Here is a 15117-nt window from a genome sequence, read left to right on the forward strand (position 1 = left end):
ACAGGTGGAGGTTCAGTTGTTCCATTTTGAGGGGTAGTTGATACATCTAAAATAGACATATTTTTTCCAAACTACATTGTGAATGTTGCATAATGCGTATTTTTGAGAAGAGTTAATTGTGTCGTAAAGCCCAAGTCATATTATTGTTTTGAACCGTTTAATTTTGAACACATTAAAATTTGGATCTAGATGGAGTAATCTTGTTGATAACTGCTCATTCAATTCCATGTATTTAGTCACCTCAATATAAAGGAGAACTATCAATATTCAGAGAACTTTAAAGTTCTGAGCGAAACAGATTGAAGAGCTTGACACTTGACAGCACAGTTGAAATTCCCTAACAGCAATAAAAAAGTCTGTCTGCGTTTACGAACCCTCAAAACTAAATTTCTAAGACACTTGCTCGCGTTGACCTTTTGAAAAACAGCAGCGCTGAAGGTGAATTTTCTTTCTATGCCATGTCTTATTGTGTAAGGTTAAGTAGAACCAAACTCATATGACCTACGATCAGGCTCACTAAGGGGAAATCTAGTATAGGTGTAGGTCAAATTTCGTGATATTACCTTCGCAACGTCCCTTGCTGACTACCCTAAGACCAGGGTTCTGTTCCACGCATGCAGCACTCCGCAGACCACAAGCATTGCCGTACGTTTTGCCATCTGAACCACAGACTGGATCATATTGCAGAGTACAGGCAAACTCGCATGCACACCTTGCGTGGTTCGTTTCATTCACCCTACACTGAGCACCGCAACAGCAGTCAATGCGGGCGCAAGGATCAGGACCTACAAGAGAAATGCAATCTGATTAACCAATCATAAACGCCATAGATGACTGAAAGGTAGCAAAAGGTAGTGGAAGTTAAATTTAAACTTTCCTAATTTCTTATACTTTGAGTTCATTGGTGGTGACCAATCAAATGTTTACTTACGACAATGTCCCGGATGCTTAACATACAACCATTTTCTTCCTTTACAAGCGGCCTTTCTTAATTCACAGCTGTTTCTGTAGGTTCTACCATTTGAGCCACAAACCGGCTTGTAAGCGAATGAACAGGTTTTTGGACAACTGCATCGGGGCAGACCGTAGACCAACTCACATCTGCTTCGATAAGGACATCTCAGTCTTTGCCAATGTGTTCGTCTACAGCTGCCAGATTTGCCTTCAAAACAATAATAGTCTTTGATCGCAAAAAGTGTTTTTCTAGGGTCAATGAAAGATGATTCTCACCAGACCCTCGGAAAGAACAGTTGAAAACTGATAGAGCAATCCAGTATAAATACAGTTAGTTTAGTTTAGGTTTCCTCCTGTAGTAACACTGGATCAATAAGAGATGATCCTTACTGGACCTCTAGGAAGAACAGTTTAGAACTGATAGAGTTATCCAGTATAAATAAAGTTAGTTTAGTTTAGGTTTCCCCCCTGTAGTGACACTGGATCAAAAGGGGTGATCTTTACTGGACCTCTAGGAAGAACAGTTTAGAACTGATAGAGCTATCCAGTATAAATACAGTTAGTTTCGTTTAGGTTTCCTCCTGTAGTAACACTAGATCAATAAGAGATGATCCTTACTGGACCTCTAGGAAGAACAGTTTAGAACTGATAGAGCTATCCAGTATAAATAAAGTTAGATAATCTTCTGAACAAGATATCCCTTTTAATAAAAGGCACTTTCTTACTCACATGGCCCATAATAACGAAGTCTTAATCGACTGTCGGCCAGACAGGAAGCTCTTGCCAGTTCACAAAAATTGTTGTAGGTTTTCCAGTTGGTTCCACAGACCGGGGAATACTTCTTCGAGCAAACTTTAGGGCAAACACACACGGCTGTGTTGTTCTGAACTTCACATTCAGCGTAACGATGGCAGCGTTTAAACCGGCATAAAAAACGAGAACGAAAGGCTTCGTAAAAATTGTAACCTAAGGAAAGATGAAAAAAATTAGTGTGTTGGAAAGGCGTGGTTCCGAACTGATCATGGATAAACGTGGGCCACCTGTTGTCATGAAAATCTGACTGATATGCACTTAAACATGGTTAGAATATGTTTGTATATTCTCACCGTGGTCAAGCTAATTCTTTAGCTTACCCACGGTTGAGAGTAGCATCACCACAATATTCATTTCATAACTTAAAGTATTTGGGTTTTTTTAAACGATGGCTAATGTTCACATGATGCTAATATTGATTTTACCAATATTTCCAAACCTTTAGCTATACTTTCAATGTATTTAACTTGTTAATCATAACAAACATAATTAGTTTTAATTATACTTACGTCCGTAGTGGTGAGGTTCAGCACTTGTCAGCACAAAAAACCCAACAAACAGGAGCAGACATGCTTCTTTCGTGCCAGCCATTTCAGCAGTACCAGAAGAATGCCAATTCTTAGTTTCCCCTGCTATTAAATAGCACAATAACAGGATACTGGCTTTTCCTGTTAAGAAAAAGAAAATGCAAATATTTACAAGCGGATCAGCAAAGGAGGTACTTGATTGCTGAAAGCTAAATGATACGCCTACGAATTGCACTTGACAAAATCTTTAAATGGAAGCGAAGCATGGGAATTTTATGGCGTTTCTTTATCGAAATTCAAGATTTTATTTCTAGAACAGCACTATATTTGAGTGATAACATGTATTTTCGGAAGATTTAAGCATTGCAATGTACCTTAAAATAAATGCATTCTAAAGGCTATAATCGAATCGGATGGTATTTGCCTCGGACACTTCAAAAGGTCGAAGTCCTAAAAGAATCAAACCAAATATGTGTAATGGTGTTTCTTTGTGGCGAAAAGTAAAAACATTTGCATAAACCACCACGCAATACCTTACAGAGACCTCTTTGATAGGGGAACGCCTTTCTGGATCAGATTTTTCCCCCTTGCAGCCACTCTTACATCGACAAACTTCTTCTAAACTTTTTGAAATATCCGCTGAACAGCTAGGATTACACTGGAGATATTAGCTTTGGCTGAGGATAAAGCAATGAAGCAGATGATTCCAGCTGCCTTACAGAGACCTCTTTAATAAGGGAACGCCTTTATTCTCGGTCAGATTTTTTCCCCCTTGCAGCCATTCTTATATCGACAAACTTCTTCTAAACGTTTTGAAATATCCGCTGAACAGCTAGGATTAGACTGGAGATATTAGCTTTGGCTGAGGATAAAGCAATGAAGCAGATGATTTTAGCTCCCTTACAGACCTCTTTCATAAGGGAACGCCTTTATTCTCGGTCAGATTTTTTCCCCCTTGCAGCCATTCTTATATCGACAAACTTCTTCTAAACGTTTTGAAATATCCGCTGAACAGCTAGGATTACACTGGAGATATTAGCTTTGGCTGAGGATAAAGCAATGAAGCAGATGATTTTAGCTCCCTTACAGACCTCTTTCATAAGGGAACGCCTTTATTCTGGGTCAGATTTTTTCCCCCTTTGCAGCCACTCTTACATCGACAAACTTCTATTAAACTTTTTGAAAAATCAGCTGAACAGCTAGGATTAGACTGGAGTTATTAGCTTTGGCTGAGGATAAAGCAATGAAGAAGATGATTCCAGCTGCTTTGAGAAATATTTATGTCGTGAAATATCAGCTGAACAGCTAGGATTAGACTGGATATATTAGTTTTGGCTGAGGAAAGCAATGAAGATGATTCCAGCTCCCTTAGGAAATATTTAGGTCGTGAAATATCAGCTGAACAACTAGGATTAGACTGAAGATATTAGTTTTGACTGAGGATAAAGCAATGAAGAAGATGATTCCAGCTCCCTTAGGAAATATTTAGGTCGGGACACTGGGACAAGTAGAATGTAATCCAACATAACAGATGCAGAAATAGCATGTTGGCAGGAGTCTGAGTTCTGTTCACACGATGTAATTTTGTCCGGTCCAATTCACTTCTGATTGATGTTTTATAGCCTGTTGACTTGCAAAGTACATGAGCAGCAAATGGACTAAAACGAACGAAGTGCTTCTTTATCAATAACAAACTAAATTCCATACGTCAGAAGTGAATTGAACCAGACAAAGTCAGATCGTGTGAACAAGCCTAAAACTGTAAAGTTTGGTTGATTTTGCAAAATGCCACAGATATTGTCGTAAAAGTTTGTGATAACCTGTGGTATTAATTTCACGCTAGTAATTTCATATTCAGAAAGTTCTAAATACATGAATTAAAGTCGTGTATTTGAATTTACTGAACATGAAATTTTTACCTGGACTTTTTTCTTGGCTATAGATGAAAATTTAGTCGATGGCTGAAAGCATACATCGACTGGAAACGAAATGCAACTGATCATATATACGATTTTATTATTATCTAAATATTTCAGCCCATAACCAGACAAGTCTGAAATCGTATTTATAGTTTATATTCAATATATCTCGCGTTAAATACTCAGCATCAAGAAATACCAGCGGCAAATGACAATCTCTGGAGAAATGTTATCGGCTTTCTAACTACAGTCTGGGAGCGGTACATTGTTTAGTACAACCTGTGTCACAGCATATCCAGCCACCGTTACAATCAGCATCGTCACGACACCCTAACGGGTCTGCCGGACAGACATATCGACCTAGGAAAAGATATATATGATTGCATAACTCGATCAGTTCTAAACTGTTCCTCCTAGAGGTTAAGTAAAGATCATCTCTTATTGATTCAGTGTTACTACAGGAGGAAACCTAAACTAAACTAACTTCATTTATACTGGATAGCTCTATCAGTTCTAAACTGTTCTTCCTAGAGGTCCAGTAAGGATCATCTCTTATTGATCCAGTGTCACTACAGGAGGAAACCTAAACTAAACCAACTTTATTTATACTGGATAGTTCTATCAGTTCTAAATTGTTCTTCCTAGAGGTTCAGTAAAAATCATTTCTTATTGACCTAGTGTTACCATGGATAGTAAAATCAACTTTTAACTATCCACGGTGTTACTACTACCAGTAGAAAACGTAAACTAAACTAACTTTATTTATACTTGATATTGGTGTAAACTATTAATATCTTTATAAATATACACTTGATAGCTCCGAATTACTGACTAATAAATGGTGCACAGTTCAATATACGTACGGACAATAGGACTCCAGACAGGAAGGGTACACTCCATTTTGGTTCCTTTTAAACAGCAACGCATTCCACTCTTTGCACAGATGTTTCGATCACATTGCTTGTTGCACACTTTTGCAGCTGGACAGCGACCTACTGGTTCTAGGGAAAAACAGTTGTAAGTTAAATTCGTAAAGTAGAACAACTTATCCACTGATTTGAAAACTATAGCATCGCGTATCTCGTATGCATAAAAATTGCAGGCAATATAGCGGTAATAATTCCACGTTCCTCAATACCTAATCTGATTACACGAATCTAGGTTAGGATTAGCCCAAATCCATACCTAATCTTACAAATCTCGCATTTTAAAACATTCTAATCCATAACCAAACTTTGCAATTCTACTAACCCAGACTGGCTCAATCTGGGAATAGATTTATGATTAAGTGCCATTTAAACCGAGGCTATTTCTAGAGCCTTATTAGCGTGCTAATAGACTTAATTTCGACTGGAAATCCTGGTCGAATTAAGACAATGCGCATTTAGGATGGTAACCGATATTTGCAAGGCGCAATATTTTTTCAAAAGACATACCACAGAATCCTGGCTTGGCAACGATAATTGCTTTATTTGAAGTACAACTGGTTCTTTTGAGGATGCACTCGGAATCGTACGTTCGGCCGTCGGAGCCACACACTGGACTTCTCGCGCTCGTGCAGGGACTGGGACACACACATCGCGGTTGACCTTGGTAGACCTCGCACAGCCCGTAGTTAGGACATTGATAAGAGTTGCACAGTTGGTTTCCAGCAGGGGGGTTGGTCGGTAGTACGACTTGGGGGGTGACGGCTTGGGTTGGGGCGGGTAGAGTGCGCACTACATGTCATGAAAAGAATGGTTTAGTAGAGGAAAACATCCACTGAAATCGTCTTCTGTTGTGGAACACGTGAGACTAAACTGGCCTAACTATAGTGTTGCTATACTGGATAGCTCTATCACTTCTAAACTGTTCTTCCTAGAGGTCCAGTAAGGATCATCTCTTATTGATCTAGTGTTACTACAGGAAAAACTAAACAAGATAAGTCCATCTTAGTGGCATAACTAACTATCGTGCAGTTATTTAACTTACAGCAAACTCCAATCCTAACGATGGATATAATTCTGCCTGCCTGACAACTTGTTCTTCTTAAATCACATTCATTTTCGTATGTCTTCCCATCAGAACCACATATCCTGAACCCAGCTCCCGGACAGAGAGCAGGACAAACACATTTTGCCAAACCTCCAACAATTTCGCATTTTGAGAAGTGCTGACACACCACTTCTGTGCAGGTTGTTGGTCCGGGGGGTTGGGTAGTAGGTGGATCTACGTGGAAAACAATGGGGAAAGTTAATTCGAAACTCGACTTCACCACCCGTAATTTAAACTTTGCTAGAAGCGATCTCATATAATCACTGGATGGAACTATTAAACTCGAAGCAAGGCTACTAACCCTGTCGTCGGGTGTTCTACACTTTTGTATGCATTAGGGACGCTGTCCAACATGATTGTTGTAGAATATTCGCTTTCTCAAAGTTCTAATATTTGTGTTTATGTGACTCAAGTGAATTAACACGCGAAAGGTGGATTTCCACTTACACGGAAATGGTTCGCTAGCGAAATGTTTGCATATTTTCTTTTGAATTGAGAACAGTCAAGTTGAACTAATTTACTTATGCTGTTGAAATTCCAAGGAATAGCGGCTAGCGAACTATTTCTCCGTAAGTGGAAATCCAGCCTTGGTTTCCAACCGGACAGGCTAAAATTTTACTTGAAATTACGATATCCAGATATTGAAGAGAGATGATAACTGACTTCTAAAACTTCACATGTCCGAACTGTCCTAACCTATAGTAGCTCAGTTGGAAGGGCATTGAACTAACAAACCAAAGGTCACAAGTTTAATTCCCACCGTAGTCAAGTAAATCAAGCAATCTTTTAGCTTGCTTGGTTAGTAACCTAACATACAGTAGTACTATCAAAATATTCTCTTTAAGACTCCTCCCATGACAATATTGGGGTCGTGCATGCACGATACATATATACTGGACGGATGGGTTGAAGAAATGATTTTTTTTGGATGAACTAATATTTCACGATATCAAGTGCGTTTCACATACCGCAAGGTGCATTCTTTGCCACTGTGATCCTCATTTGCCTGGCACAACTCTCTCTTTTCAAAGCACATTCATTCTGGTAGGTTTTTCCATCCGAGCCACACTGAGGAGAGAAGATACTGGGACAGAGATCTGGGCAAACACATCGTGGCAAACCTTGGACAACCTTACATGTGGCATAATGAGCACACATACCAAACGCACAAGGATCTATCGTGGGTGCAACGGTTGGACCTATAAGAGGATTAGCTTGAGTAAAAACACTCACCAGATTTTGGAGACCCTTTTGAGAGATCCAGTAAGGATCATCTCTTATTGATCCAGTGTTACTACAGAAGGAAACCTAAACTAAACTAACTTTATTTATACTGGATAGCTCTATCAGATCTAAACAGTTCTTCCTAGAGGTCCAGTAAGGACCATCTCGTATTGATCCAGTGTTACTACAGGGTGAAACATGAACTAAACTAACTTATTGGTATTAAACTGTTCATCCTAGAGGTCTATTAAGGACCATTTGAGCTTTGAAACTGAAACTCAATAGTTTTTAATAGCCCTATTGATCCAATCATATGATATACAATAGCAAAATAATACTTACATGCTCCTCTGGATATCCGGGTAAGGGCACTATTCTTTGTTCGGCATGCGGCTAACCTCAGTTCACAGTCGTTGGCATATGTTTTACGATCACTACCACAGACGGGATCATTTTGGGCGGAACACATGAAATCACATTCACAGGATGCTGTGTTGTTTCTCACTTTACAGACAGCGCCACAGCAGCAGTTTGCCGTGTCACATGCTGAAAGAAAATAAGGAATAGTTAACACCCGTGGTCTTCTTTGGTATGGTTTGGAATGGTATGGTATGGTATGGTATGGTATGGTATGGTATGGCATGGTATGGTATGGTATGGTATGGTATGGTATGGTATGGTATGGTATGGTATGGTATGGTATGGTATGGTATGGTATGGTATGGTATGGTATGGTATGGTATGGTATGGTATGGTATGGTATGCTATGCTATGGTATGGTGTGGTGTGGTTTGGTATGGTATGCTATGGTATGATATGGTAGGGTATGCTATGGTATGCTATGGTATGGTATGCTATGGTATGCTATGGTATGGTATGGTATGCTATGGTAGGGTATGCTATGATATGCTATGGTATGGTATGCTATGGTATGCTATGGTATGCTATGGTATGGTATGCTATGGTATGGCATGCTATGGTATGCTATGGTATGGTATGCTATGCTATTGCATGGTATGCTATGGTAGTAATTATTCTGTATAGCAATCACTCACGACAACGTGATCTTGATGCAACAGTGATCCTTAACTGTTTAGCACAGCTGGCTCTTTTCATATCGCATTCATTTTCGTAAGTCTTTCCATCAGAACCACAGATGGGAGAGGTTGTATTAGGACAGTTGGTGTGACAGACACACTTAGGAAGACCCTGGTCGACGACACACACCCCGTGGAAGGCACAGGTCTGGTCAAAACATGGATCCATGGTTGGTTTGGTGGGCTCGAAAGTTGGGCTCACTGATGAAACATAATAAAAGTAAAAAGAACGAATCTAAGCCTTACGTGACGGCTCCAATACAGAACCGTGGGCACCGGGGAGTGGAGGGGAAGAGGCAATGTTTTACCTTCACAAGATCCTCTGCTGGCCACAATGATCGTTGTCTCTGATTTACAGCTTGCTCTCCGCAATGCGCAGTCATTCTCATAGGTCAAGCCGTCGGAACCACATACTTGCGCCATTCTCTGAGGACACAGGTCTGGGCATACGCACTTTGGTACGCCTCGGAACATCATACAAGTTCCATAGTGCGCACACTGGCCAATGGAACAGGGATTGCTGGAACCTGTTGGGGCTATAATCGCGTCTAAAGAAAACGTTAGAAACTCGTGTTACTACAGGAGGAAACCTAATAACTTTATTTATGCTGGATAGTTCTATCAGTTCTAAACTGTTCTTCCTAGAGGTCCAGTAAGGATCATCTCTTATTGATCCAGTGTTACTACAGGAGGAAACCTAAACTAAACTAACTTTATTTATACTGGATAGCTCTATCAGTTCTAAACTGTTCTTCCTAGAGGTCCAGTAAGGATCATCTCTTATTGATCCATTGTTACTACAGGAGGAAACCTAAACTAAACTAACTTTATTTATACTGGATAGCTCTATCAGTTCTAAACTCTTCTTCCTAGAGGTCCAGTAAGGATCATATCTTATTGATCCAGTGTTACTACAGGAGGAAACCTAAATAAGGTCCAGTAAGGATCATTGATGCAGTGTTACTACGGAAAAACAAGGACGACGTTTTTCATACATCTTTATGAGCAAATACTTATGGGTAAATGGGTGAATACTTACTGCAAGATCCGTTACGTGCAGTAGCGATGGGCAACCTTGCAATACAACTCGCTCTTCTCAACATACATTCGTTGTCATACGTCACTCCATCTGAGCCACAGACCGGTGATCGCGTGGCAGGGCAAACTGGACAAACACATTTGGCTACGCCTTGTTCAACGACACACGATGCATGGTGTGTGCAAGCTGGATGTTGCATGCAGGGATCTAGAAAAGAAACATCATTGCATATTTTGCCGAGCAAAATGGTCGTGAATGAACGAAACTGAGCCCCCATTTGTCTAGTTTTGTTTAGGTTTCAAAAACTCAGGTTCAAGCTTGTGGAATAAATAGGTTTTCGCTTCAAACGTGGTGGTACGACAACTGGCTACATTAAGATGGTTTTTTGTGTATTCTAAGCAGTTGTTATACCAACATTTGATGTGAGCTTGCTTGAGGACGCTGCCACGCTGCTCCATGGTCATATTGGGGAATGAAAAGATACAATATCCAATGTATATAAAAAATATCATATGTGATGCAAATATGACTTATGAAATATGAAGTAACAATGTTTCCTTGATCTGAGCAGGCATACAGTACATATTAACAATTTAAACTTTCCAAATTACATGAGTGGAACATCATGGGGTTGGCCTTCAATGAGTTCAGGTGTGCATCTTGTATTTTGCCATGTGTTCATCAATACTTTAACACATGAGACCTACCTACACACGCTCCAAGATTCACCTGTGCAAGTTTCATATTCTGTTGTTTACAGGCAGCCAAGCGTAGGGCACAGGGACTGTTGTAGGTCTTGCCATCTGAGCCGCATACAGGACTGGACTGATCACGACAGGTGAAGTCACAGGAACATGAAGCATAGTTAGTCTGATTCACGAGACACACAGCACCACAACAGCATGATTGGAATCTACAAGGATCTGGAACTAAAAAAAAGGAAACGGCTCTCTTTATGGCTATTTGAAACAGTGCTCGTGGGCAATAAATCTATCCGAGTGAGAACAAACGGTAGCTATATATAGTATATCAAGATAGGAGTAAAATAATCAATAGCCGAGCAAATTCATCGTCAGTGTAATCGATCAATCCATAGTCAACCAATTAATCAATATTAAATCATTCTAACTCTCCTGACCAAGGCCCTCAGGTCGAAATGTCGAGAAGCGTTTTGTTTATTTTAGGCAGTTGTTATACCACATTTGATGCTAAGTTGTTTGAAGACGCTGCCACGCTGCTCCTTGGTTATATTGGAACCAATTAATCAACAGCTTAATCAATTAATCAATAACTTAACCAAATAGTCGATAGCTCAATCAATCGATAGCCCAATCAGTTAATCGACAGCTCAATCAATGATTCGATAGCTCAATCAATTAAACGCTAGGTCAATCAATTATTCGATAGCCCAATCAATAGATAGCCTAACCAAATAATCGTACAATCACACACTTACGACAATGGCCTTTGTTTCGAACTCGAAGTAGTTTTCTTTTCTGACATCCGGCTTGTCTCATATGACACATGTTCCGGTAGGTCCTTCCGTCGGTAGCACAAAGAGGGTCATAGTTCGTAGGGCATTTCTCCTGTACACAGGAACATCTTGGGAAGCCGTTATGTAATATGCATTTGCTGTACCATGGACAATTGAGATTTTGCCAAATGGAGTTGCGGCAATCTCCAGCCTTGCCTGAAAGAAAGGGAAGTAGTTGAACTCAGGGAAAATGAAGAGACATTGTTGTGGAAACATCGTCTTCTGTCTGCTCCCCTGCTAAACTGACACGTCATGTTTTGCAAAGCGGGAAAACGGAAAGACAGTGTTTCTTCAACTAAAATTACCGATTTTGGAAACTCGATACCATTGTGAATTTAATAGAAAATACACTTGGTACACGGCAAACAAATCTTATTTTGATAAAACTGGCAAGATTACCCAATATTACCAAAATAAGTAACTATAATCGAAACTAACAAATTTGTTGCCAAGATCTCAAAGAATCATATACACAAATAAGATGACTTTGTTATATTCGATGCTTCTGTTATCATACATTGGTAACTAGGTCAGACAATGAATTCAAAACAACACTGTCTTGGCAACTGATGACTTGGCAAAAAATGAGGCATTTCTCGTTTTGGTGGTAATGTTAAGCTCTGTTCACACGATCCAATTTTGTTGGATCCAATTCACTTCTGCTGTATTGAATGTAGTCTGTTATTGATACTGCAGTACTGTATTGGCGTTATTATATTTGCTGCGCATATACTTTGCGAATCAACAGACTATAAAACATCCACCAGAAGTGAATTGGATCCGTTAATTTGGATTTTGCGTAACAGAAAGACACGCATAAAAAGACGAAACAAGCCCAAAAACCTCTACCATGCATTAGGAAAAAAAAATGCTCCGAAAAACAATATGTTTTGAACTTAAGATACGAGTTATATAAAAAAGACAACAAGTTTGTAATGATATTTCGACTTTGTTTTAAAGTCATTGTCAAAGTAGTCAGAATGTCTCACAAAATTTGTAGTCTTGTGCCGTGATATAACTCATATTTTGGGTTGACAAGATGTTGTTTTTCGGATAAAACTTACATTCTCCGTTGTATCTTAGGCTGTTCCAGTCATTCAAAGCGCAGGACTCTGCCATAAGGGCGCACACGCTATCGTAAGTCTTCCAGTTTGTTCCACAGACTGGTCGCCGTGGTCCAGTGCAGTTCCGTGGACAGACGCAAACGGCTTCGGTGCCATTAATGACTTGACAAGTCGCATAGGAATGACAGGGTTTGTCCCAGCAAGGATTGGCGTATAATACTCCTGGAAGAGAGATAAACTTCAGTGTATTTGAAAGAAGCAAGTTTATCCTATTATTGGAAAAAAGTGGACCTAACTGGGAAGGGGGGGGGGTTGTTTATCGTAGGGTAGGGGGAGGACGAGGGTGCTTCCTAACTATTTTTTTCTCCTGACAGAACTCACACAAATGTTTGTTCTAAGTTTAGGACTTTAGGACAGGTTAGCTTAGAAACCAAATGACAACGAATTCGAGACAGTTAGTAGGTAGCTAGTGGCAAAGACTCGTTTTCCTAAAGGAACACTCTGCTCCCCTTTCCCCGTAGGAACAAATTGATCTCGACCCCACTGTCCTTGCCAATAGCAGGTTAGAAAAAAACCTGGGTTATCTTCACTAAAAATGTTGTTACTTGAAGTAACGCAATGAGCCTGCAAGGGATCTCGTGAAATTCGCTGATACATGATATTTTTTTCCCAGGCTGATACAGATTCATACAATGTCAGGTGACGTGGAGGCTTCAACAAAAATACACCACGCATTTTGATATTGATTAATGCAATCGAGAAATTACAACATTTGTCATGTAAAGCAAATGACATGCATAGTAGCCGGGAAATTTTCTTATAAGAAAGACAGTCTTCGTAGCTTTACATAAAGAGTTGAATGATTGCATGAAAGTTCAGCCCCAAGAGCTTCTTTGATATTCAGAGTATAGTTCTTGTGAACACGTGTATAAAATATCGAGTTATATATACACGCATTCTTGGCAAGGGACATTTTCCACGGGCAATGAGTTGCATTGCGAAATCGATCAAGCAATTGTTACAACTTAAGTATTTCTTTGTTTTAACTGGAAGGGAAATTGCTATAATTAATCACTTCGCTTGTTCTACCAAAGGTTCATCTCTCTAGGAGAAGAGTTACATAAGTTATAATATTTCGAAATCTTTCGGGTAGTAGCTTTAAGTTTTACACGTATATAAAGCAGGCCTGTTCATGCGATCCAATTCACTTCTGACGTATGGAATAAAGTTTGCGATTAATAAAGCAGTACAGCATTGGTTTTAGTTGACTTGCTGTTCATATACTTTGCAAGTGAACAGACTATAGAACATCCATCAAAAGTGACTTGGATCTGACAAAATTAGCCTTTCTCACGATGACGTTTTTGGGTACTTTCAATTTTCTCAAATAGGTTTAAAAAATTACAACAACATGAAAGGCATTCTTTTTAGAATCAACAGACCATTTGAAGAATAAATTCAGCCTAAACGTACCCCCAAAATGGCGGTATATTCGTCATCGCGAGAAAGGCTACTTGGATCATGTGAACGAGCCTTGACAGAAGTAGAAATTATTAATTATTTTCTCTTGTTTCAAAAAGAATTCTTAACTATAGCTTGGTGTTAGGCCTAAAGATGGGTCCAGCTATAACCCAGGGCTATTGGATGATGCTGTCTTTTTTTCCCTACTTTACTAAAAATGTTTCAATCGGAAACCTTTACAGATTTATACATGAAATGAACCAAACCTGATGTTTTATGATCTACGTTATCTAATTTTTTGAATAACCTAAATCTTGAATTTGAAAGATGACGTGTGATATTCGAGGCTGGTTTCGTTGTATATTTCATCAAAATTTTTCCCTGTTTTTTTTAAATATAAAACATTTTCGTTTCAAATCATATTCAAACTATCCTACCTTGGCCAAAAACGGTGACAAAGCCCAGCGAGAACACAGCGACGAAGAGGAACATTTTGATCGCTGCCATGTTGTGAAATCCCCTCTCTATCTCACTCTCTCTCTGCACGTACGCGTCTTTATGGCCTCTGCAAAATATCTGCTCGTTCGTGGACCATTTCACCGACGCCTAGAAATTCGCCAAAGTATGTTGAGTATTGGCCTTGTGTCGACCTAAAGGACGGATATTCAAGTCTTGGAGATATTTACCGTGGCGGTTTTGAACTTGGGGCTCGAGCTTGTTCGTTTTTAGCAATAGCTTTTAAGCTGACTTGAATAATTGTGGTTATAATATATCTCGCCATTTTGGTTACAGCCAGTGCGAGTTTTCAGTGATTTCTTGTGCACCGTTTTGCAAAAATGAGGGATATTTTAATTGGTTATATTTTCTAATTGGTAAAATGGTTTCCATGCAGACGGTAAGAAACAATTTTTGTAGATATGGCTTTAAAACAATGCGAGAACTTGAACAAAAAGATCGTTAAAAAGGCAAGGGAAAAAAACATGAGAATTAGACGCGAAACGATTTTTTACGCTAGGGCAGACTTTAGACGAACAATAATTGATATAGTTTATTGAAGCAATATAGGTCACCATGGTTATGATATCGGGGTTGTGTTCAGTGAAACAAACAGTTCAGCCTCAGAGCAGTCAGCTCAGATCTGGGATTTTGTGTAAACGTCATCAGATTGAACAGAGGGCAGCCAAGATCACCAAGCATTTAATAGTGGTCAGATTTTCCCAGCCGTCCTTTGCGAAACTACATCTTGTTTTCCAGTTTTCTCCCTGAGAATGCCGTACAAGAATTGAAATGGATATACTATATGGAAGTTGTGATTATGGAGAATTTTGACTAAACTTTGAGCTAAACATGGACAGCACTAATAATAAGACACGAACGAAACAGCACGAACTAAACAAAGGTTAATTCACATATACATATATGCATAATATAAGAAACAAAAAAAGAGAGAC

General features: G+C 39.4%; 1 protein-coding gene across 1 annotated transcript; it reads right to left on the bottom strand.

Annotated features, from left to right (window-relative positions):
• Window positions 1-2349: 2349 nt before the first annotated feature.
• Window positions 2350-15026, bottom strand: LOC114519286 (agrin-like). Its single transcript, XM_028539397.1, has 15 exons — window positions 14104-15026; window positions 12206-12427; window positions 11064-11297; window positions 10315-10536; window positions 9608-9814; window positions 8877-9116; window positions 8527-8769; window positions 7814-8017; window positions 7216-7446; window positions 6185-6421; window positions 5650-5931; window positions 5077-5214; window positions 2828-4573; window positions 2669-2744; window positions 2350-2435 (listed from the first exon to the last, which is right to left on the bottom strand). The coding sequence occupies exons 1-13, from the start codon at window positions 14171-14173 to the stop codon at window positions 4458-4460; spliced, it is 2646 nt and encodes an 881-aa protein (XP_028395198.1). The 5' UTR covers window positions 14174-15026; the 3' UTR covers window positions 2350-2435; window positions 2669-2744; window positions 2828-4457.
• Between the last annotated feature and the right edge of the window lie 91 nt (window positions 15027-15117).

The sequence above is a fragment of the Dendronephthya gigantea genome, unplaced genomic scaffold (genome assembly GCF_004324835.1).
Source record: "Dendronephthya gigantea isolate DGI-Jeju-01 unplaced genomic scaffold, DenGig_1.0 000013F, whole genome shotgun sequence".
In the NCBI taxonomy this organism is placed as follows: Eukaryota; Metazoa; Cnidaria; class Anthozoa; order Malacalcyonacea; family Nephtheidae; genus Dendronephthya; species Dendronephthya gigantea.

Bases quoted from the DNA above. Each gene is read 5' to 3' on its own strand.
- LOC114519286 (XM_028539397.1), bottom strand. From the start codon at position 14,173: ATGGCAGCGATCAAAATGTTCCTCTTCGTCGCTGTGTTCTCGCTGGGC. The intron at 12,428-14,103 runs GTAGGATAGTTT...TCTCTCTTCCAG, and splicing joins TGTCACCGTTTTTGGCCAAG to GAGTATTATACGCCAATCCT. The intron at 8,770-8,876 runs GTAAAACATTGC...ATGTTTCATCAG, and splicing joins CAGCAGAGGATCTTGTGAAG to TGAGCCCAACTTTCGAGCCC.